Genomic DNA, 21,046 nt, shown 5'->3' with positions numbered 1-21,046 from the left:
CCATTGCATCTGGCTGGAGCCTGGTGGGGTATAGTGGAAGACAGGAAGCCATGAGGGCCAAGGCTCAAGGAGTTGAAGGGGACAGGTCATGAAGAATGTGGAGAGATTTGTTAAGGATCTTGGACTTTATCTGGGGCCATAGTGGAGCCATGGCTGAACTCCCCCTGAGGCTGACATTCTGTGCCCTTTGTTTACAGGTGGTGCTCATAGCTCTCTTTGTCCAGTGCTTCGGCCTTGGTCCCAGCGCCTTCCCACGGAGCAGCACTCTTCACCCTGCACAGCCTTGTTAGGTAGGTAGAGCAATGCAGACACCTGTCGTCCTCTTAAACCCCGCCCTGGCTGCCCAGGGAAGCCTGGAGGGGACTTCAGTGGTGGAAGCACAGAGGAGTGGCATGGTCTGGGCTTGCTCTAAGGAGGATGCATTGTAGGAGGGAGAGGATGCAGGAGGATCAGTTAGGAAGGTTCTGCAGTCATGCAGGCGAGAGGTGATGGGGCTATGGACCCAGATGTTGGCATTGGGGTGGGGAGAAGGAGGGACACTCTGGACGCAGTCAGGGGTTGAACTAGCAAGACATGGTGATACATTGGAGGGGAGAGTGACAGAGCAAAAGGGGTGAGTGGTGTGTTGAGGAGGGTGAGGGCCTGGTGTCTGGACTGGTCCACCGGGTGGGTGGTGGATGGTGGGTGGTAGTGCTGTTTGCCGAGATGAGGTGCAGTAGGGGAGGAGCACGTTGCACTTGGGAACAAATGCAGCACCACCATGTGCATCTGAGGATGAGAGTGCAATTTGGGGTGTGTAGAAAGAAGGGGGGCTGGATTCGAAAGGCTCATCCTCACACAGAGTTGACAGAGTGCGGGAGGTCATTAGTCATTTGCAGAAACAACAAAACCCAACTCTGCTTTGGTCTGTCCCTTGGAACCAGGAAGTTTCTGCCATAGTCTTTGAGAAAGACCCACAGAAGTGGGCACCAGGTCCTGCAGCCCAGATAAGTGTCTGGCCTCTGACCTCTCTGGTTTTGGGTACCGTGACTCCACTTCCGTGGCTGTGTCCCATGTCAGTCACAATGCACAAGTCATCAGGACTGTCTGAACCATTTACTGTCAGCCTGAGAACAGGGCTTGTTTGTGTCTTAATCCCAGGAGCCTGCACGGCCCTGCCATCTTCGGGATCTTGGACTCTCCCCTCGGCTTAGGGAAGCTGGTTTAGGCAGAGAAATTTTCCAGTGTGGGCAGGAGCCTGTTTGCTCAGCTTTCCTCTGAATGTAGATGACTGGAATTCTTAGTGGCGAAGAACGGTGAAGATCCAAGTTGTCCCTGAGAGGCGGGAGGACTGAGCTGCATACTCCACGATGAGCTGATGTGGGATGGTCCTTCATCCACTCATCTAGCATATGTCCACTGGCACTGCCATTTGCAGGGCACATGCCATGCTGAAGCTTTAGAGGTGAAGCAGACAGAATCCTTGCCTCCAAGGAGCTTACAGCCTAGAGGGAGAGAAAGTCCTATCACCAGACACTGATAATGCAGTCTTGCTCAGCAGTAGTGCATTAGAACAATAATAGACTGATGCTGAGGCACAGAGCTGCGAATATGACATATCAACAGGGTGGGTCCCCAAATCGCACATGTGCAGGATGAGAAAGATACAATTTGCAGGCAACAGACTTAGAAATTTAATTATTAATAATCAGGGTAATAATTAGAGTAAACATATGCCTTATGCAAAACCCTGAACATGTTTTATCTCATGGTAGGTTCTAATATTATCCCTCTTTGAACAGCAAAGGCAACTGAGACTCCGAGAAGTGATGTAGCTTGCTCAAGTTACACAGTTAAGTGAAGGCCCAGTTTATATAACTTCAGAGTCCTAACGTACAGCTCTGAAGTTGACCGTAAACTGAATTCAGCCATGCAATAGGGCTGCCTTAAATGCAAATGGGATTTTAGGCTCAATTAATAGAAGCATGATATCTCTAATGAAGGAGGTGAGAGTCCTGCTTGCCCTGCCCTGGGTAGAGCTTGACTGATTGTCTAATTCTGGGTCTTGTGCTGTCAGTAGGGACAGGTTTCATCTGGAGCAGATCAGGGAACAGGGTGAGCGAACCGGAAACCCTGGTCTCAGGAAGAGCTGGAGGAAAGGGGGTGCACAATTTGTAGAAGACTTGAGGGGCCCAGGATCACTGTCTTCAAATCTCCCAACAGCCATCAGGAAAGAGGGGGACAGACCTGTTCTGGCTGACCCAAAAGGAGGCAGGGCTAGTACCAGCAGGTACAAGGCATAAGAAGAGAGAGATTTTAGTGCATCCTTAGGACAATTCTTTTACCCAGCCAAACCCTCCAGCAGCAGGTCTTGCAGCCTTGGCAGGTAGTGAGTGCGGTGTTGCTGGATGTGTGCAAGTACTGATTGTGTGACCCCTGGTGGAGGGGAGGAAAGGAGTTGAAACATCAAATGGGGATTTGACCAGATGACCTTGAACTCCCCCTGAGGCTGACATTCTGTGCCCTTTGTTTACAGGTGGTGCTCATAGCTCTCTTTGTCCAGTGCTTCGGCCTTGGTCCCAGCGCCTTCCCACGGAGCAGCACTCTTCACCCTGCACAGCCTTGTTAGGTAGGTAGAGCAATGCAGACACCTGTCGTCCTCTTAAACCCCGCCCTGGCTGCCCAGGGAAGCCTGGAGGGGACTTCAGTGGTGGAAGCAGCTGCTGTAGCCACAGTGGATTCAGTGGGAGTCCCTGAGGTCTTCCTAATAAGGCTCAGAGTGCGTCTCTGCTCCTTTCCTGTCCTTGAGAGGGAGGTCAGGCGAGAGTGATCTTGTGGGGAGGAGGCCGGGACTGGGCTCGGTGCCCGGATGCCTGGCTCCCACCCTGGCCGTGCTGCTTGCTTGCTATGTGACTTTAGGAGAGTTGCTTTCCCTCTCAAGGCCTTGGTTGCTCTTCTGTAGAAGAGCAGAGTCCCCATAAAGAGGAGGTGCAGGAATTCTTCCCAGAGGCTTTGGAGAGGTGAGAAAAATGGGGGTCCATTTGCCAAGTCTCCGGACTTGTTGACCAGAGGAGGAGCACCTGAGGTGTGTGAGTCATGGGGAAGCGGATGAGTCATGCCCGCTGGGGCCAGCTGGCAGGGTGGGGCCCACCTGACTATCAGATTCACAGGTGACCTGCTGAAGTAGGTGGGGAGGTCGGGGGAGGAGTGCAGAATCCTGGGCTGGAAGCCAGGAGACTGGCTCACCTCCCAGCTTCAGCCTCGGTTTCTCCACCTGTAGGATGGGTGCCTTGGTCTCCCCCTACCCACCTAACAAAGCTGCTGTGTGGACCCAACGAGCTTGTAGATGCCAAAGGGCTTTGTGACCAGTGAGACAGGAAGGATCACTACTAGGGGAATCGCCCAGCTTCCAACACCCAAACAGAAGTGAATTTCTAATGAGCAATTGTGCAAGAACCCAGGAAAACACCCCTCCAACCCACGCCATCCCTTTTCTGCCAAAAGGAGAAGGGGATGAATGAATACAGGACTTACGCGTCTGCTGTGGCCCAGCTGGCTTCCAGATGGTGACATGAGCCACCCACAGCCGGAGCTGTTCCTCTTTCCCAAAGCTCAGGTGAAAGGGCTTTTTGGTGGTCCCCAGGATGTTGTGCCCCAAAAGCCAGGGATTCCCAAAAGGTCTGCCGGGCCCAGAAAGCTGACTCACCCCATCAGCGGCTACCCAAAGGTTCTGCTGACAACGAGCTGGCCCTAGTGCTGCCCTAATAGGAGGACTTGAGGGCCGGGTCTTGGCTCTGATGAATCTGCCTTTGAGACCGAGCCCTGATAACTCCAAAAGCCAAGTTGCCTCAATGTAATCTGTCAACAAAAAGAATGTTATGCTCTGTTGATGCTTTTGGTGACTATGACACAGGGGCCCTGTCTTCCGCAGACCCTGCAGGGCCAGGCTGGCATAGACCCAGCTGAGCAACCGTCGCCTGAGAGCTTTGCTTATTCACCCCTCTTTACTCCTCTGCCCCCTGCAATGTACCAGCCCTGTGCCCACCTCCACGGAACCTTGGTTCAATCAGGGAGGCCCCAGTGACCTCCTTGATGTCCAATCCAGTGCTCTTTCCTCAGGACTCCATGTGCCAGTCTCTAGTGCAGTTCCAGAAACTCCCTCCTTTTGCTTCTGGGAGGCTGCACTGTCTGATTTATTTCCTCTTCTCTTTTTAGTTAGGGCCCTGTTTTTCCTCCTGACTTTTTAAGTTAGGGCCCTGGTTTTTTTCAGTTAGGGCCCCTCCTCTCTTTTTAGTTAGGGCCCTGTTTTTCCTCCTGTCTTTTTTAGTTAGGGCCCTGTTTTTCTTTTTCTTTCTTTCTTTCTTTTTCTTTTTCTTTTTTTTTAGACGGAGTCTTGCTGTGGTGCCCAGGCTGGAGTGCAGTGGCATGATCTCAGCTCACTGCAACCTCCTCCTCCCAGGTACAAGTGAGTCTCCTGCCTCAGCCTCTTGAGTAGCTGGGACTACAGGCATGTGCCACCATACCCGGCTAATGTTTGTGTTTTTAGTAGAGACAGGGTTTTACCATGTTGGCCAGGCTGGTCTCAAAGTCCTGACCTCAAGTGATCTGCCTGCCTTGGCCTCCCAAAGTGCTGGGATTACAGGTGTGAGCCATGATGCCTGGCCCAGGGCCCCGCTTTTTCTGCCTCAGTGTTCCCTAGGATTCTGCCCACCTTCTTGTCTTGATTTATGTATATAGGTTCATTCATTCATTCATTCATTCATTCATTCATATATTCATTCATTTGAGAGATATTTAGGCTGTGAGCTGGGTGTTGAAGAATCAGCAAAAAACAAGACTTTCCCATTCCTCATAGGTCTTCAGTAGATCATTATTTACACTGAAGATTAATTCTTGCTGTGAAGGAAACGATCAGGTTATGGGAGCGTGTGGGATTGGGTGGGAGTGGTGAGGTCTTATCTGGACAGATCAGGGAAGACTCCCCTAAAAAGTGAGACCTGAAGAGGGAGAGGGAGGTGGCTGAGTGAGCAGGGAACGGAGGAGCCCCCTAGGCAGAGAGGCGACCTGGGTAAGGCTTTAGTGAGGGGGAGTCCTTGAGGAACTGAAAGAAGTGAGGGAGGCTGGCCAGGGAGGGGGGCGTGGCAAGAGGAGGGCCTGGGGGCCAGGCAGCACCTAGGTTATGTGGGCCCTTGAGTTTGGATTTTATGCTAGACCTCTGGGAACCATTGGAAGTTTTAAAGCAGGAGGGTGACTTGCCCAGATTTCATTATCAGAACCCTTGAAAGGGACAGACACAAGGACCATCCTGATAAGCCATGAGGGTGCAATTTTTGGTTCTTCCACATGAGGGTATCCTGATGCTGTGCCTTGGTACGGGGCTTGTCATTGGGCAGTCCTGGGAAATGTGCACTTTCCCAGGATTCTCTCAGCTCTTTGCATTTTTTAGTTTACCCGGCCAGTCCTTGCTAAGCTGCTGCAGTGGAGAGGGAGGTGAAGCAGACACCTAATTAGATTAGATCCACTCTAATCCAAGACGGAGACAGTGGAAGTTAACGCCCAGAGTGCTCTGTGATAAGTGCCAAGGGGCTCAGGGAGACAAAGAGTGCTTTTCCTACTTGAGAGTCAAACAAGGCTGAGAAGGGGGAGTTGGGCATTCCAGGCAAGAAGGCACCGTAGGCGGAGGCTTGGCTGCTGGAAGAGCCCACTGCGCCTGGGGGCTAGTGAGCAGGAGTGTGAGGGTTGAGGTGGGGAGCTGGTTAGAGAGGTTTTGAATGCTGGGTTTCTATCCTCTGGGTACCAGGGAGCCATGGACAGGTCCTCAGCTGAGGAGTGACTTGATCCATGGGATTTCAGAACAATTAGTCCATGGCAGGCAGAGCGGAGGGTGAATCAGAGGACAGCAGCACTGGGAGCTGGTTGGAGAGAATGAGTACCATTGCTGAAGCCTTGTCACTCCCCCCACCGCACACACACAGCAACATCCTCAATGCCCCTTTCTGTTCCATACCTCTGTTCGGTTATCCCCGCATTGGCCGGCCAGCCTGAGCTGTCCAGAGCCCTTTCACAGCAGCACTGGGGTGTGTTAAACCCTGGGCTCCAGAGGCAAACAGGTCTGGGCCTGAAACATCACTATAGCCCTGACTTGCTCTGTGCCCTTGGACAAGTCCCTTACTCTTCTCAGCCTCAGTTTCCACATCTGTGAAATGGGGGTGATAATGGAGTTGGTGATGATTAAACAATGGGGAAATCGAGTCCTTAGCACATGTCTGGTGTATAACGATGGCTGTGTTAGCTTTGTGTCCTTGTCGATTGTAATGGCCCAGTCCATGTTGTAATCTGCCCCTCGGGGAGTTCTTGTCTTTGGACATAAATCTGAATTCTCAACTAGAAACAAGATGTCCCCAGCAGCCCCAAAGGAAGCCTCTAGTGGGACACTGAGGGGATTGGACATGCTGTTACCCACTGGGACCCGGCACAGGGCTGGGCACACAGAAGCCTGGACTGGGTTTTATTTGTTCCTTTATCCCCAGCACTCAGCACAAGGCTGGTACAGCATGGCCAGGTGGCTGGGTTCTCAAAAATACTAAACAAAAAAATGAAATTAAAAAAAAATTATTGATCGTGGACATCATCCCCCAGCACCTTTATTTTACAGCTGAGGAATCTGGGGCCCAGAGAGGAACAGTGGCTCATCCAAGGCCACTCAGCTCCTCAGTGGCAGGCCCTGAACCTGTTCATTTCTCCCTGCTCACATGTTTATTACAATTCTAATTTTTGAAATCCTGGTAAGTTAAAAATGGCATCATGTCCCACCTCCCTAATTTACCTTTGGGGAAACTGGGGCCCAGAGAGTGGTAGTGACTCCTTCAGGTCCTCAGAGAGGGAGAAGCAGGAAAAGGGCCTCCTCTCCACAAAGCATACCCCCACTAATCAGCAGTAGGCAGGCAGGTTCTTCCCCCCAAAATTGACGGCCTCGTGCTTAAGGAAGCAAAGTGGAGTGTGAACAATAGTTTCCTGAGGAAGTGTTGGGTTTTAATTGTGTTGAGGAGAAGAACCATTTCCGGAACTGTGTGTGCCTGTGATGCCTGTGGAGTTGGCTTGGCACAGCTATTTCCAGACTAATCCTGAGTCCTATTTATAGGCTGAGATGATTAGGTTGGCCTGTGTCAGGAGAGGCCCACATAGCTCCCCCCAGCCTTGCGATGGCCGAGGAAGAAGCCCTCGGGGGCAATTCTGACCCATGGGTGAGTAGCACGGGATCTGGGGTGGTCCCCGAAGCCAGCTCAGAGGAGGGACGCTAGGGAGACCCGAGGGAAAGTCCCGCTCCTGACTCCTAGTTCAACCACCAGCCAGGCCCTCTGCAGAGATGAAACCAGTTCCAATTCTATTCTCTCCCTGCCTAAAAATCCTCAGTGCGTCTGGTCAGGCCAGGACTCCGTAGCAGTCAGACCCCTTCTCCCCGAGGTATCCACTGTCTCAACCCCAGCCATGCTTCTCCAAACTGTTTACGCTTCCTTGTGCGGGCCACACCCCCAAGCCTTTGCGTCTGTTGTTCCCACCTTCCGAAAAGGGAAACTCCATTTATCCTCCAAGGCTCTGCCCCAATGCCCCTCCTCCGTGGCTCTGTTGGGCCATGGGTGCTCCCTCCTTTGTGCTCCCAGGGCCCACAACTGCTTGAATGACTATTGGTGTTCCTGTTTGTGTGCCCTCTGGGCCGGGAAGTCAGAGAAAGAAAGGAGACAATTTGTGATTGAACAGCCACTGTGGCCATCATTCTCCTTACCTGTCTGATGAGAGCTGATCTTCATGCCACGGTGTACAGTAGGTATTTTTTAAAGGTGTGTAGAAGTGAGAGTCAGACTTCGGACTTCAGAGTCAGACAGCCCTGAATTCCTAATGGTGTAACCTTGGGCTGAACCTCTCTGAGCTTTTGTTCCTCCATCTATAAAAGGAGACAATGCCAGCCATGGGTTTTGGGGAGGATTCAACAAGACAATGCTTATAAAGTACTTATCATCACAGTGGGCTTCTATGAGCATAGGAGGTGTTATTTGCAGATGGGGACGTTCATTCCGGGGACGTCCCTATCTAGGGCCCCACACAAGGGAGTGGCTGAGACTCCAAGTCTTGGAGCCTCCAACTCCACCCTGTGTTCTCCCTCCCCTCCCTCTCTTGGCCCCCTGGGCCTATTCTCTTCCCCAGATCAGGGAAAGCTTTGTTTGGCAATTGTTTTTCCTAAGAAGTTTCCTCTGTGGGGCCTCTGGGTGACTCAGAGCCCTGAGTCACCGGGAGGCTGAGGACAGGGGGAGGAGTGGGAGGGAGGCGGAGGGAATGGAGAGACGAGAAGAGGAAAGGGCTCTAATTCTAGCCCTGGCTCTCCCACTGTTTGATCAACTAGGTCTGACCAGGCCCCTCTCCTGCCTAGCCTCAGTTTCCCCAAATGTGAAAGGAAGATGTGGGCCCAGTCCTGGCTGAGCCTCAGAATCAGAGGTTCCCGGGCCCCACCCTAGACCTACAGACTCAGAGGCTAGGGGTGGGGCCTGGGAATCTATTGTTTCCTGAGCTCCCTGGGTGATCCTGCTGCACACCTGGTCCACAAAGGTGTTAGGGAACTGCTCGGCTGAAACTGGCTCCCAGCTGGGCCTCAGAGCAGCTCGGCCTCTGGTTGAACTTCACTGACCCACAGGGAGCGCCCTTCTCTTGCAGAATGCTTTGGCAGAATAGTACACAGGAAGTGTGTGGGCTTTTTTTTTTCTTTTTTTTAAAAAAACAGCTTTATTGAAATATAATTTACATGATTTATTGGAGTAAATTTACATACACATAATTCACTCAATTCAATAATGTTTAGTACATTTACAGAGTTATGCAACCATCATCACAATCCAGTTGAGAAGATTTTCATCATCCCCAAAAGGATCCCTCATGCTTGCTTACGTCCATCTCTATGCACACCCCATAGCTGACCACACATCTGCTTTCTGTCTCTTTGTTGTTTTATTGTTGTATTTTTTGTCACCCAGGCTGGAGTGCAGTGGCGTGATCTCTGCTCACTGCAGCCTCAACTTCCTGGGCTCAAGCGATCCTCCCACCTCAGCCTCCCGAGTAGGTGGGACCACAGGCACACGCCATCATGCCTGGCTAATTTTTGTATTTTTTGTAGAGATGGGGACTTGTGGTGATGCCCAGGCTGATCTTGAACTCCTGAACTCAATGGATTCCTCCCGCCTCAGCCTTCCAAAGTGCTGGGATTATAGGCATGAGCCACCTCGCCTGGCCTGCTTTCTGTCTCTCCGAAGATCCAGAGCTGTGTTCATTCCAGCTGGCCCTGTGACCTCATGCAAATTATTGCCCTTCCATTACTCCTCTGTATGAGAGGGAATAATCCTACCCTCCTTGTAGGGGGTTGTTTGAATTTCACTAATGTGCACAGTGTCTGACGCACCCGAGGAACTGGGCACATGGGAGGCTGGTACGCAGGGCACAGGACATAACACAGATGCCCAGGCACGGTTGGCACAGGCCTAGCAAACATTTTAAAGCACTCACTCTATGCCAGCTTCTTAGATTAAGCATCTTACATGCATTACCTACTTTAATCCTCGGTGAATGTGAGTATCAGTTCCATTTTATAACCAAAGAAACAGGCACTGAGACGGGAAGTCACTTTTACAGGCTCACATAGATGATCGTTGATAGGGCTGGGAGTCCATCTGAGAGCCTGTGTTCCCTAAACATCATCCTGTCCCCTTCCTGATGTGAATCACCAAGCAAGGGACAACACAATTCATAGATCCAGGACAAGGTTTATGGCACATACTTCTAAGGGGTGGGACCTGGTATCATGGACACGGCATTCAAGAGATAGTACATGGTATAGAGTCTGTCACAAAACAGACATCACATGGTGCATGAAGCATGACCCAGGGGTAACAGGCATGGGATGCCGCTAAAGGGAGACACACAGGACAAAGCAAGAGGAACGCAGGGCCTGGTACGTGGCACAGTCACAGGGTATGTGACACTGGGCATGACAAACTCTATGATGCAGAGACATGGTACTTAGGATTTGAGACTTGAGCTATGGCAACTGGGCAGGCTCTTGGCCACAGTGGGACCTTTTGTCATCAGGGATCCTCCATTATGTTGGTGCCTGGGGCCCCAGCAAGCAACGGCAGGAACCAAGTTTCTCCTCCTCACAAAGGCAGTCTGTTTTTTTTATTTTTTTTATTTTTTTCTCCCTCCTCCTCCCTGTCTCTTTGGATGCCAAAGAGTGGGAGTGGCCCAGCGGAGTGGTGGCCAGAGTAACCCCCCGCCATCCCATCAGCTCAGACAAGGGTCAAAGCTTGGGGCCAAGCCCACGGCTCAGGAAGGGTTTGCCAGGCCCCCAGATCCCCTCTCTCTGAGATAGCTGTGAGCACCAGTGTTGGCTGGGGTGAAAGCCGGGTAATTTTCCTCTAAGCTGTCCTCCCTCTGCTCCCCTCTCTGCCTGCTGGTGCTGGCTGTGAGCACGTCTGCATTCCAGAGCTTAGGAGAGAGAGAACCTGCTGCTGTTAAGGTTGAGGAAGTAGATTGCTAACAGCTGCTGTAGGAGGGGTTGGATGTGTGGAAGAGGAGGCCGTGGATTGCAGGCTAACATTTCTTGAGCCTCTTGGCACCTGGCACTCACTACCTCATCTTGTCTCATTTGCATAAAGCCCCAGTAGCCCGGTGAGGAGGAGACAGGCCCAGAGAGGCAAAGAACTTGCCTAAGGTCACACAGGGAGGCAGAGCCAAGGCTAGACCTTGGTCTCCCGGAGGCAGGCAGGTGAGGTTGTATAGAGGTGATGGCACAGGGGATGTTGTTGGGGGGTTAGTGGGCAATGAGACTGCAAGGGCTTGTGGGCCCTGTATCACAGAGGACCGAACTCAGGAGTCCTGACTTCTTTCTGTCTGCACCGAGGTCTGCGGAAGGGATGATGCAATCTGTATGAGTGACAGGCCCAGTGCAGGGAGAGTTTAAGGGAGTGAGGGAGCTGATGTTATGATCCCAGGGAAAAGATGGGGACACCGAACCAGGACAGTGCCTGGAGTGTGGGGGTGAGAAGTGGGTATAAAGTGGAGAGGAGATGAGCTTGGTCTCTGCTCTGGTCTCAGCCTTTATGTACTGTCTTGGTGGGATGACCGTGGTTGGGTCCTGCCTCCAAGGGTATCCCAGAGGGTTCTAGAAACTCCCACATGGACAGGCACTTGAAGGATAGTGCTGGTGATTGGGCAGGTGCCTGGATGGAGGTGAGGCCTAAAGCACACCCGGGGACAGAAGGCAGCACCCACACGGGAGCCCAACTTCATGCCAGGGACTGTATTTTAGGTGCTGGATCTTGTTTAAATCTTCGGCTGGCTATGATTATCCTCTAAGCTGGGGAAGGAAGAAAAGCATTCCAGTACTATACCTCTGTTTGGGTTAAAGGAGGGGAAAGTATTTTAAATAAAACCTATTAGAGTTAAAAGGATGAGTAGCAATAAAAATATCTTTGAATCTCTGATGGTTCTATTGTAGTCAAAAGTTTTAGATAAATTGTGAAGAATCTCTAATCATGCTATGTGGAGTTTTTCTCTTTTAAAAAATACAAGTTATTGTATATACTTAAGGTATATAACGCGATGTTATGAATACATTTAGATAGTAAAAAGGTTACTATAGTGCAGCAAATGAACATATTCATCATCTCAGTTGGCACAAAAGTAATTGCAATTTTTGCCATTACTTTCAATGACGAAAACTGCAATACTTTTGCACTGAACTAATAAAATCTGCTCATTTAGCATGAATCCCAAAATACAGTACAACTTATTCCCTATAGTCCTAATGTTGCACATTAGTGCTCTTTTTTATTTTTAAATTTTTATTTTTGTTATTTTTAATATAGAGAGAGACAGGGTCTCACGACGTTGTCCAGGTTGGTCTTGAACTCTGGGGCCCAAGTGATCCTCCCTCCTCAGCCTCCCAAAGTGCTGGGATTACAGGCACAAGCTCTCTAGACTTGTTCATTCCACGTATCTGCTACCTTGCACCCTCCATATCCTCATTCGTGGATTCAACCAACCACAGATCAGAAATATTAAAAAAAAATAAAAATAAAAAAAGTAAAAATAATACAAATTTTAAAAACAGTGCAGTGTAACAACTATTTACATAGTTTATTGTTACATAGAAATTTACATTTACATTTTTATGTAACAACTACAGTATAACAACTATGTAAGTAGCATTTACATTGTATTAGGTTTTATAAGTAATCTAGAGAGATTTAAAGTTTAATACATGGGAGGATATATGTAGGTTGTATGCAAATACTGTACTATGCCATTTTATATATTGGTGTACAGCATCTGCAGATTTTGGTATCTGAGGGAGGTCCTGGAACCAACTGATCCCGCGTGGATAGGGAGGGACAACTATTCTCTGATATGTCTCCCCACTGGACTTTTTTTTTTTTTTTTGAGTTGGAGTCTTGCTCTGTCACCCAGGCTGGAGTGCAGTGGCGCAATCTCGGCTTAGTGCAACCTCCATCTCGTGGGTTCAAGCCATTCTCCTGTCTCAGCCTCCTGAGTAGCTGGGACCACAGATGCCCACCACCATGCCCGGCTAATTTTTTGTATTTTTAGTAGAGACGGGGTTTCACCATGTTAGCCAGGCTGGTCTCGAACTCCTGGCCTCAAGTGATCCACCTGCCTCCGTCTCCCAAAGTGCTGGAATTACAGGTGTGAGCCACTGCACCCGGCCCCCATTGGACTTTTTTTCTCTAACTGATTTGTACTTGTATCAAGTTCTGGTGAGTCTGTGAGATAATATGGCCATTCTATCCCTGTGGACACTGAAGCTCAGAGAGGTTGTGTCCCTTGCTCAGCATCACTCAATTGTAAGTGCTAGGACTGGGATCCAGAGCCCTCACTTTTTTGTTTTTGGTTTTTTGCTTTTTTGAGTCAGGGTTTCACTCTGTCACCCAGGCTGGAGTGCAGTGGCACAATCATAACTTACTGTAGCCTCGACTTCCCAGGCTCAAGTGATCCTCCCACCTCAGCCTCCCCAGTAGCTAGAACTACTGGTGCATGTCATCACGCCTGGCTAATTTTTTAATTTTGTGTAGAGACAGGGTCTCACTCTGTTTCCCAGGCTGTTCTCAAACTACTGGGTTTAAGCCATCCTCCTGCCTTGGGCTCCCAAAGTGCTGGGATTACAGGCATGAACCACCATGCCCAGCCAAGAGCCTTGTTCTTTTGGGTGGGGCAGAACAGGCAAAGTCAGAGAGGAGGGGAGGGGGTGTCATTAGGAGTCTCATGGAGGGGATTGGGTAGCAAGGCTGGCTCTGTAGATGTTGGCTTGAGGCCCTCTCCTGAGATGCATCCCCATCCCTGGTACCAGCCTTGTTTGGAACCCTCCCTGTCTCCCTTGCTTTGTATGCAAAGACACAGAGGTAGAGGGCTAGGTATGAGGTAGGTATAGGGCAGGTATAGGGGCCAGTGAGCTGTATGTGTGTATAGGGTCTGGACACATGCTGGAGGTCATCTTTGGATGTTATGCTTACTGAGCACCTGCTGTGTGCCAAACACAGCGCCAGGGCTCCTTCAGTCCTACCAGACACCCCACCAGGTTGGCATCTTCACCTCATTTTACAGAGGAGGAAATTGAAGTGCCGCAGAAGGTGCCACTGGCTCAAGTTCCCTGGTGGTAGGGATTTGGGCTCTGTCCAGATTCATCCCTGTACATTGCCTCATATTCCTTAGGTTGGAAGGTCACTTGTCCTCACCCTGTTGGTCATTTTTGGTATCTCCAGCCCACAGAGACTCCGCAGGCACTCCTGGATCCCATTGTCTTTTCCCTCTTCCCCGCACCTGCCCCCTTTTGTCTTTCTCAGGGAGTTCTCCCTGCAGAGTGCCTTTGCAGGGCATGGTCCACGGATCCCTCACATTTATGGTCTCATTTAATCCTCTCAACTAGGCTTTAAGAAAGGCACTTTGACCCCGATTTTCCACATCCAGACAATGGGCTCACACTTCCTGCCAGAGCCCAGCAAGGAGGAAATCTTGGCCATAGTTGGTATGGGAGGCTTGGGGACACAGAAGGGCTTTGTTTGGAGCCAGCAGCAGGAGGGATGTGGCAGCATCATCTGATGTGCTGCATCATTCATTGTCCCCATCGGGAAGGTGGTTGACCTGGGGAAGCTTCCAGCATTCCTGGTAGATCCCAGTGAAGGATGAATCTGATCCCTAGGCAGGCAGGAGGGGACCCTGGCCAGATGCACAAACTTGTTTGCTTTTTGTTGTGTGTCTTTTAGCATCCTTGAGTCCCAGGGCCTGAAGGGTTCTTGGACATGGGCCGATTTTCTTGTCACCTGTGTCCCCTCAACCTCATCACCACTGGGCAGCTCATTATCTCTCTGGAAAAGGGGAAGGAAACCAGCATTTGTCTTTCCATTTTTTTTTTTTTAAACTGTGGAAACATACACACATCATAAAATTTGCCATTTAATAGGCCGGGCGCGGTGGTTCACACCTGTAATCCTAGCACTCTGGGAGGCCGAGGAGGGCAGATCACTTGAGGTTAGGAGTTCGAGACCAGCCTGGCCAACGTGGTAAAATCCCGTCTCTACTAAAAATACAAAAATTAGCCAGAAATCACTTGAACCTGGGAGGCGGAGGTGGCAGTGAGCTGAGATCACGCCACTGCACTCCAGCCTGGGTGACAGAGCGAGACCCCATCTCGAAAAAAAAAAAAAAAAAAAAGAAAGGCATTTTTAACCCTATCTTACACGTAAGGAAATTGAGGCTCAGAGAGATAGAAACTTATCCAAGTCTCTCTTTTAACAATAAAAGCAGCCTCCTTTATATGTGCTTATTCTGTACCAAGCACTGTGCTAAGCCCCAAATGTTCTTTACCTTATTAAATTCACACAACTACCCTAGGAAAAAGGATTATAATCCCCGTTTTATGGATGAGGAAACGGAGGCTCAGAGAGCCAAAGCAACTTGCTCAAAGCCACACTGCTAATAAGTGACAGACCGGGGACTTAAATGCAGGCGTTTCTGGTGGGAGCTCTTTCCACGATCACATACAGAAGGTTGCTCTCTGTTTTTCTCCCTCTTGGAAAGTCCTTCCTCTGCAGAGCAGGAAGCTGCCTCCTGTGGCTTCTCCTGCTCATTCTGGCTTGGGTTGGGGCATAGTAGACCCTGCCTTCCTCTGCAGCTCTGCAGAGCCTGTGACTCTCCAAAGTCTTCTGCTGGTTCCACGGTCCCAGCATCTGCAGCCAGGCCTCCCTGTCTTGTTGTGGATTTGCGTTTGTGCCTGGGCTTCCCAGGGGTGGGTGGTGGGGTGCTGAAGGGGCTAGGACAGTTATTTGCAGCCCTGGCTACTGAGCCACCACACCTCTCAGGGCCATTTCCTCCCCGAGAGAAGGGGAGACAGACTGCTGAAGTGGGTCCTAGCAAGAAGGGCCCAGAGCTCATACCCATGGCCAAATCTGGCTGCTTCCAGGGCATGGGGTCAGGAAGTAGCAGGGCCAGGCCCCTCCAGATGTCCAGCCCTGGGTCCCAGCACTAGGTGGGGCTGGCTCCGGAAGCTGGGAAAGGACCATGGCTTTGGTCCCTGAGACAGTTGGTCTCCTGGAGTTGGCTTCAGCCAAGCCCCGCTGGCCATCTCCCCAACAGCTGGCCACTCCCAGGATGGACTTGGCCAAAGCAGAAGGCCAGCCAGCCCCGATGGGGAGCACTGCTGTGTCATGGAGACCCAGGCCTCAGTTCTGGCCTGGTTGTTGAGAGACCTGAGTTCTAGATCTACTCTGCCAGGCACTTGTTTGACTTTGTGACCCTGAAAAGTCACCCTCTTGTTCTTGGTGTGATCATCTACAAAAGAGAAGACAGACTAATGAACACTGCTGCTAATAAGTCCTGCTCTGAACAACATACTCCAACAGTCTCACTTCTGTTCCCCCAAAAGTCCTGCAACTGGGCATCACTGTCCCTGTTTACAGATGAGTGACCTGAGGCTCAGAGAGGGAAGGTAACTTGCTCTGCCTTACACAGCCCAGACCTGAACTCTAGCGTCTCACCGTGAAATCTGTAACCTTTCTCCCGCACCATCACATACCGAAGGCAGGCCTCTGTGCAGAAAACAGGCTGCTCAGAAAGAAGAGTGCTTACTTTTGGCGAGCTCCTGTGCGTCACATCCTGGGCTTCCTCACTGCTCCATGCTCTAGGTACCATTCTCCCCCTTTTAGAGATGAGGAAACTGAGGTCTGGATTGCAGAAGCTGAGTCCAGATTCGCAAACCTGTCCACAGGGCTTGCCGGAACTTTTCCAGGCCCTGTCCAGTTCCACTGGGTTTCATAACCGGCTTCTCTGTTTACTGACCATTGTCCCAGTTAGCAAAATCCCTGGTCAGAAGGGCGGGTGCTCCCAGGAGGACCCAGAGAACAGCAGTGAGCCAAAAAGTAAATAGACTCCAAGAGAGGGCTTTCCATGAGTGGCTGGCTGCCTGGAAAATCAAGAACAACAGTGTTTGGAGTGAAGAGAAAAGAACAGGGTGGTGTCTTCCAGGCCCAGCCAAGGCCTTTTTGTACACTGTGGCTGGGGATGGAAGGGGCGGGGGAGGCCACCTCCTCTGGTCTCTGGTAGGGGGTCCCGCAGACATACAGAGACCAAGGTTACAGAGGAAAGGAGGGCCCAGAGCTGGTTGTGTTGTGGAGGTCCTGGGTCAACTACAGGGGAGGGAGGGGTCCCCCAGGGGGACATGGGCTGTACAGCCCCCATCCTGTGGCAGACACAGAGAATCTGCCTACTGTGTGCCTGGAGCTGGGCAGGATCCAGGAATAGCCGAGATCAGAGGTCAAGGAGATCTCCGAGGTGCACAGAAGCAGAGACCAGGACATGCTCATGTACTGAGTTGGTAGCAGAAGGGCTGCCTCCAAATCAAAGAAACCATGCCAGACCTGAGTGCCATTGGCCCAGAGGGCAGGTGCCACAGCCAGTCCTGCACTAAATGGCCACAGCCTGGGGATCTTCCAGGCCTTTGGCCTGGGCAGTCACATCAGGTGTGTGAAAGACTAGAGGGCTTTCCTGGTGTCACCTCCTGCCCTGGCCTGGGAAGTGTCATGGGGACAGCTGCTCCGGAGACTCCCGGCTGCCAGGCTTGACTTGGGCTTGATTGATTTAGCCTGTTACCTGGAAAGGGCACTGCTGCTCCCTGCCCAGGTCAGGTGGTGCTAGGAGCTCCTGCTTGGTCTCCGCAGACAGAGCCTGGGCTCTGAAGCCAGTCAGACTTGTGTTTGAATCTTGGCAACACCTCTTTCCAGTTGAGTGACTTGAACCTCCCTGAGTCTCAGTTTCCCAGGCTGGGCCCAGAGGTGAGGTGGCATGCTGCTATCAGTGACTGCAGTGCCTCCTTCCTCAAGTCAGGGGCTGTGGACTGTCTGATCCAGAACGGCCTGCAGAGGTGACCTGGCCCAATGTACCCATTTTACAGATGGAACCCTGAAGCTCAGAGACTTGTAGGTCCTGGATTTGGTTGTACAACCAGTATCTGGTACTGCTCAGGCTAGGAAAGAGGCTTCGAGTCAGAGCATCAGGCCCTACCCTGTATTTTGCATATGAAGACACTGAAACCCAGAAAGGTACAGTGACTTGCCCAAGGTCACCAGGAAGTCAGTGTCAGAGCCAGCCCTAGCACTCGGGCCTCTTCCTTTCCACCTAGGGGTCCTTCTCTTGTACCTGAATTCCCCCATTCCCTTAAACTCATACATCTTCTTCCAGGCTGGAAGCAGAGTAAGACAATGTTGCCCCCATCATGGTCTCCACTCATCAGTGCCCTGTAGCAAGGGCTCCAGGGTCTGTAGTGAGGGCTCCCAGAGGGCAAGGGTGGGGTCTGTTCACCAGCTCTCCTGTGCCAAGGGTCTGGGCTCCAGAGCTATATGGCAGGCAAAGCTGCAGGCCCTTTGTGATCATTAACATGGTCCCTGGGTTGATGGTCAGTGGCCTCTGGGGCCAAGGTCAAGCCACAGCAGCCCCTCTATTAATCACCAACTATGCAGGTCAGAGTCACACTGCTCTGGAAGGGGCCCCTCAGCTGGGCAGTTGCTGGCCCAGGTTCAGTCTGGGGGCTGGGCAGCTAAGAAAATTTCTTCCTACTTGTTTGAATTTTCCAAATTGTCTAATGAGCAGGCATCACTATAAGCATATTTTAAAAGGGATTGTTTCTGGATTTGTGTTTTATAAAAGAACAAAACTATATTGGATATACACTTGTAAAGTTTCAAATGCTACGGCAATGCTTTTACAATTTTTTCGGCTAGTATATTAAGGTATAATTTACATATCAGTGATTCACACACTAAGTATACATATAGTTCTATGAATTTTAGTAGATTTAATTGGTTATATAATCTTCACCATAATCTAGTATTAGAATATTTTTATCACCCCGAAAAGTTCCCTCATGCCAACTGCAGTGATCTAGGCACTTCCTCCAGCCTCAGGCAGCCACGGCAATGTTTGAGGATGAAATTCTCCTCCTTCTTCCCTTTCCAGCAAACGGCCTTAACAGTTTGGTGCTTACCCTCTGATTTTTTAAGGGTATATGCAAAAACAGGCACCATTGTAAAAAGGAGAAGAGGAGATATACTATAGCCATTGTTGTGCAATTGCTTTCTGCACTTGGAGATCTCCCTGTGTTTATTGAGTGCCTACTATATGCCAGGCACAATCAGACGTAGCTCATTCTTTTTTCACAGCTGCATAGTGTCTATTGTATGGTGGCTCCATCATTTATTTAACCAGGACTTTTGGGTCCTTTCCAGTTTTCTTCAAACAATGCTTCAGTGAACATCCTTGCACATATATTTTTGTGTTTGTTGGTAAGTAATTCTGTAGAAAGTGGAACTGTTGTTGCATTGTGTGTTTTGAGTTTGGATAAATTTTTTATCTAGAGAGGTGAAACTGGTTTATGCTTCCATTAAGAGCCTATGGGAGCTGTGGGGTTTTTTATAATATCATCCTCCAAATGGCTAGGGGGAAGGGAGAGCTCTCTGAATTTAGGCCAGAGCTGGCCCACTGCAGGCTGGGCAGGCCCAGGCCTGGACTTGGAGCCCGGAGAACTCAGGTATCCCTCTGGGGCCCCCCACAGACACCGAGACAAAGTTCAGACTCTTCAGTGTGGCACACAGGCCTCGGTGACCCCTGCTGCCCTCTGCAGCCTCCTCTGCTCTTGCTCCCTGTGTTTCATACTGGACCCCTGGTAATTCACTGGATATGGTTATGTTTGCCTGCCCTTTGCCTATGCGTCCCCTCCCCCTGGAATGTCTTTTCTTCTTAATCTCCATCCTCCCTGTCCTTCAAGGCCTGGGTCACAAGTCCCTTTCTCCACGAAGCCTTCTTATAATCTCTCCAGCCTGAATTGTCTTCTCTGTGTTCCTTTAGCCTTTTATCTGAACCATATCCCCCCTTAGGTGGGAGCAAGTTGTGGGTGGGAGAGGGCAAACTTCAGCCTCATTAGATAGAGGCTGGACTTCCAGAAGAGCTGGGAAGGGGGACCATAGTTTCTGGGGAGGGGTGGAGAACTCACATTTACCTAGCTGCTGGCCAGGCTATTTTCATACCCACAGACCGATTTAATCCTCAACTACTGTACTCATTTAGTAGATGAGAAGAATGAGACATTGAAAACATGCACAGTGGAGGTGGGAATGAAAGCCAGCTCTCCAACTCTCCAGTCCTCTTTCCTGTCACTGCATCAGGCTGCAGGGTGAAGGGGAGGTCTGGGATACAAAGAGAACTTAAGAGGTGGAGCAGTTGGATTCTATGCAGTGCTAGGAGGGAGGAGAGGGGTTGGAGTAGGTGGGAAGTAGGCCTCCTTCAGTTTGGATAGCACTTCCCTTAACCCAATGACTCTAGTGGGAGGGTGGAGGGATGGGGATGGGAAGGGAGCCTGGGAGTGAGGAGGAAAGGCAAACTCTGTCTTCCCTCAGGGGAGTCAATGAATAGTACCTAAAATGGAAACCAAACAAAACAACTTCAAGAAGTAACAAGGGCTTGCTTAGAGACATGAAGGTAAACCCTGAACCATCAGCTAAAAGAGGTAGATAGCAGTGGTTGCCCCTGGGGAGAGGTAAATGTGATGGAGAGGGAACAACTGTGTACAAACATGTGACTTTACGTTTTGATCAAAATAAGACTTAAAAAACAAACACTTTTTAAAAAGAAGGAAAGAAAAGTAGGAGGGGCTATCCCAGGAGCTGAGCGTTCTGCTCCGCCCCTCTGAGTCCTGCTGGCTTCACCTGCCCACGGGAGCCCCGGGTCCCCTGCCCTGCTGCGGTGCATGCTGCCTGGTGGGGGTTCTGCCCAGGCCCACTACGGCCTGAGTTCAAATCCCGGCAGCACCATTTACAAGCTGTGTGCAAGTTGCTTCACCACTCTGCGCTGCTCCCCGCTCTGTAAAATGGGTTGGCCGTTGTACCCTCTCTGAAAAGGATGTGCTGATGCCTCGGTGAAAAGCTTTCAAAAATTGTTAGTTCATATTTTTTTGCTGGAGGTGTTAGGTGCGGAGAGGCGAGGGGGCTCGCGTGCGTCGCAGGAGGCTCAGCTGGGCTCGCCGCCGTTCGTGCCTGCGCCCATTTAGTGTGCACACAGCTAGTGCCTGCCGTATGTCAGGCCTGGTGCTGGGTCTCCGCCCCGGAGCTGGGGTGCAGGGGCTGCCGCGCCCTGTCGGGTCGATCCGGGTGGGAACCCAGATGTCTCCAAGATCCGAGACAGATCCCCGCCCCGCGCCCTCCCTGGGGGGCGGTCCCCGGCTTGGGCGGGATGGGCGGGCGGCTACTTAAGGTCGGCGACCCGAGGCCGCGGCTGCCGACTGGGTCCCCTGCCGCTGTCGCCACCATGGCTCTGCACCGCCCCGCGCCCGCGCTGCTCTGCGCGCTGTCCCTGGCGCTGTGCGCGCTGTCGCTGCCCGTCCGCGCGGCCACTGCGTCGCGGGGGGCGTCCCAGGCGGGGGCGCCCCAGGGGCGGGTGCCCGAGGCGCGGGTGAGTGCCCGGGGGGCCC

The 21,046-nt window shown here is 51.2% G+C and overlaps 2 protein-coding genes across 15 annotated transcripts in view; one reads left to right on the top strand and one right to left on the bottom strand.

The window, feature by feature from the left end:
* GSN (gelsolin) overlaps positions 1–21,046 on the top strand; it is a 64,874-nt gene that overhangs the window by 11,050 nt on the left and 32,778 nt on the right. For 4 of the 14 annotated variants that reach the window (XM_055117691.2, XM_055117692.2, XM_055117687.2 and 1 more), the window contains exons 2-3: positions 198–290; positions 2,516–2,608. Coding sequence is in view for 3 of the 14 variants with exons in the window: in XM_034928971.3 (XP_034784862.2) it covers positions 20,809–21,027 (219 nt within the window). In the remaining 11 variants the exon portion in view is untranslated. Of the gene's footprint in view, positions 1–197; positions 291–2,515; positions 2,609–3,483; positions 3,596–4,364; positions 4,439–7,120; positions 7,224–7,645; positions 7,801–7,832; positions 21,028–21,046 lie in introns of those variants that run through there. The other 10 variants (XM_055117690.2, XM_055117688.2, XM_063594239.1 and 7 more) reach the window with 8 other exon arrangements.
* LOC103784092 (putative uncharacterized protein GSN-AS1) lies at positions 2,605–3,309 on the bottom strand. Its single transcript, XM_034928972.3, has one exon. It carries the CDS (start codon positions 3,094–3,096, stop codon positions 2,605–2,607), a length of 492 nt encoding a protein of 163 aa, XP_034784863.1. The 5' UTR covers positions 3,097–3,309.

The sequence above is a fragment of the Pan paniscus genome, chromosome 11 (assembly GCF_029289425.2).
Source record: "Pan paniscus chromosome 11, NHGRI_mPanPan1-v2.0_pri, whole genome shotgun sequence".
Taxonomy (NCBI): Eukaryota; Metazoa; Chordata; class Mammalia; order Primates; family Hominidae; genus Pan; species Pan paniscus.
Note: the sequence above shows the minus strand (reverse complement) of the source record. Positions and strands in the feature narration are given on the sequence as shown.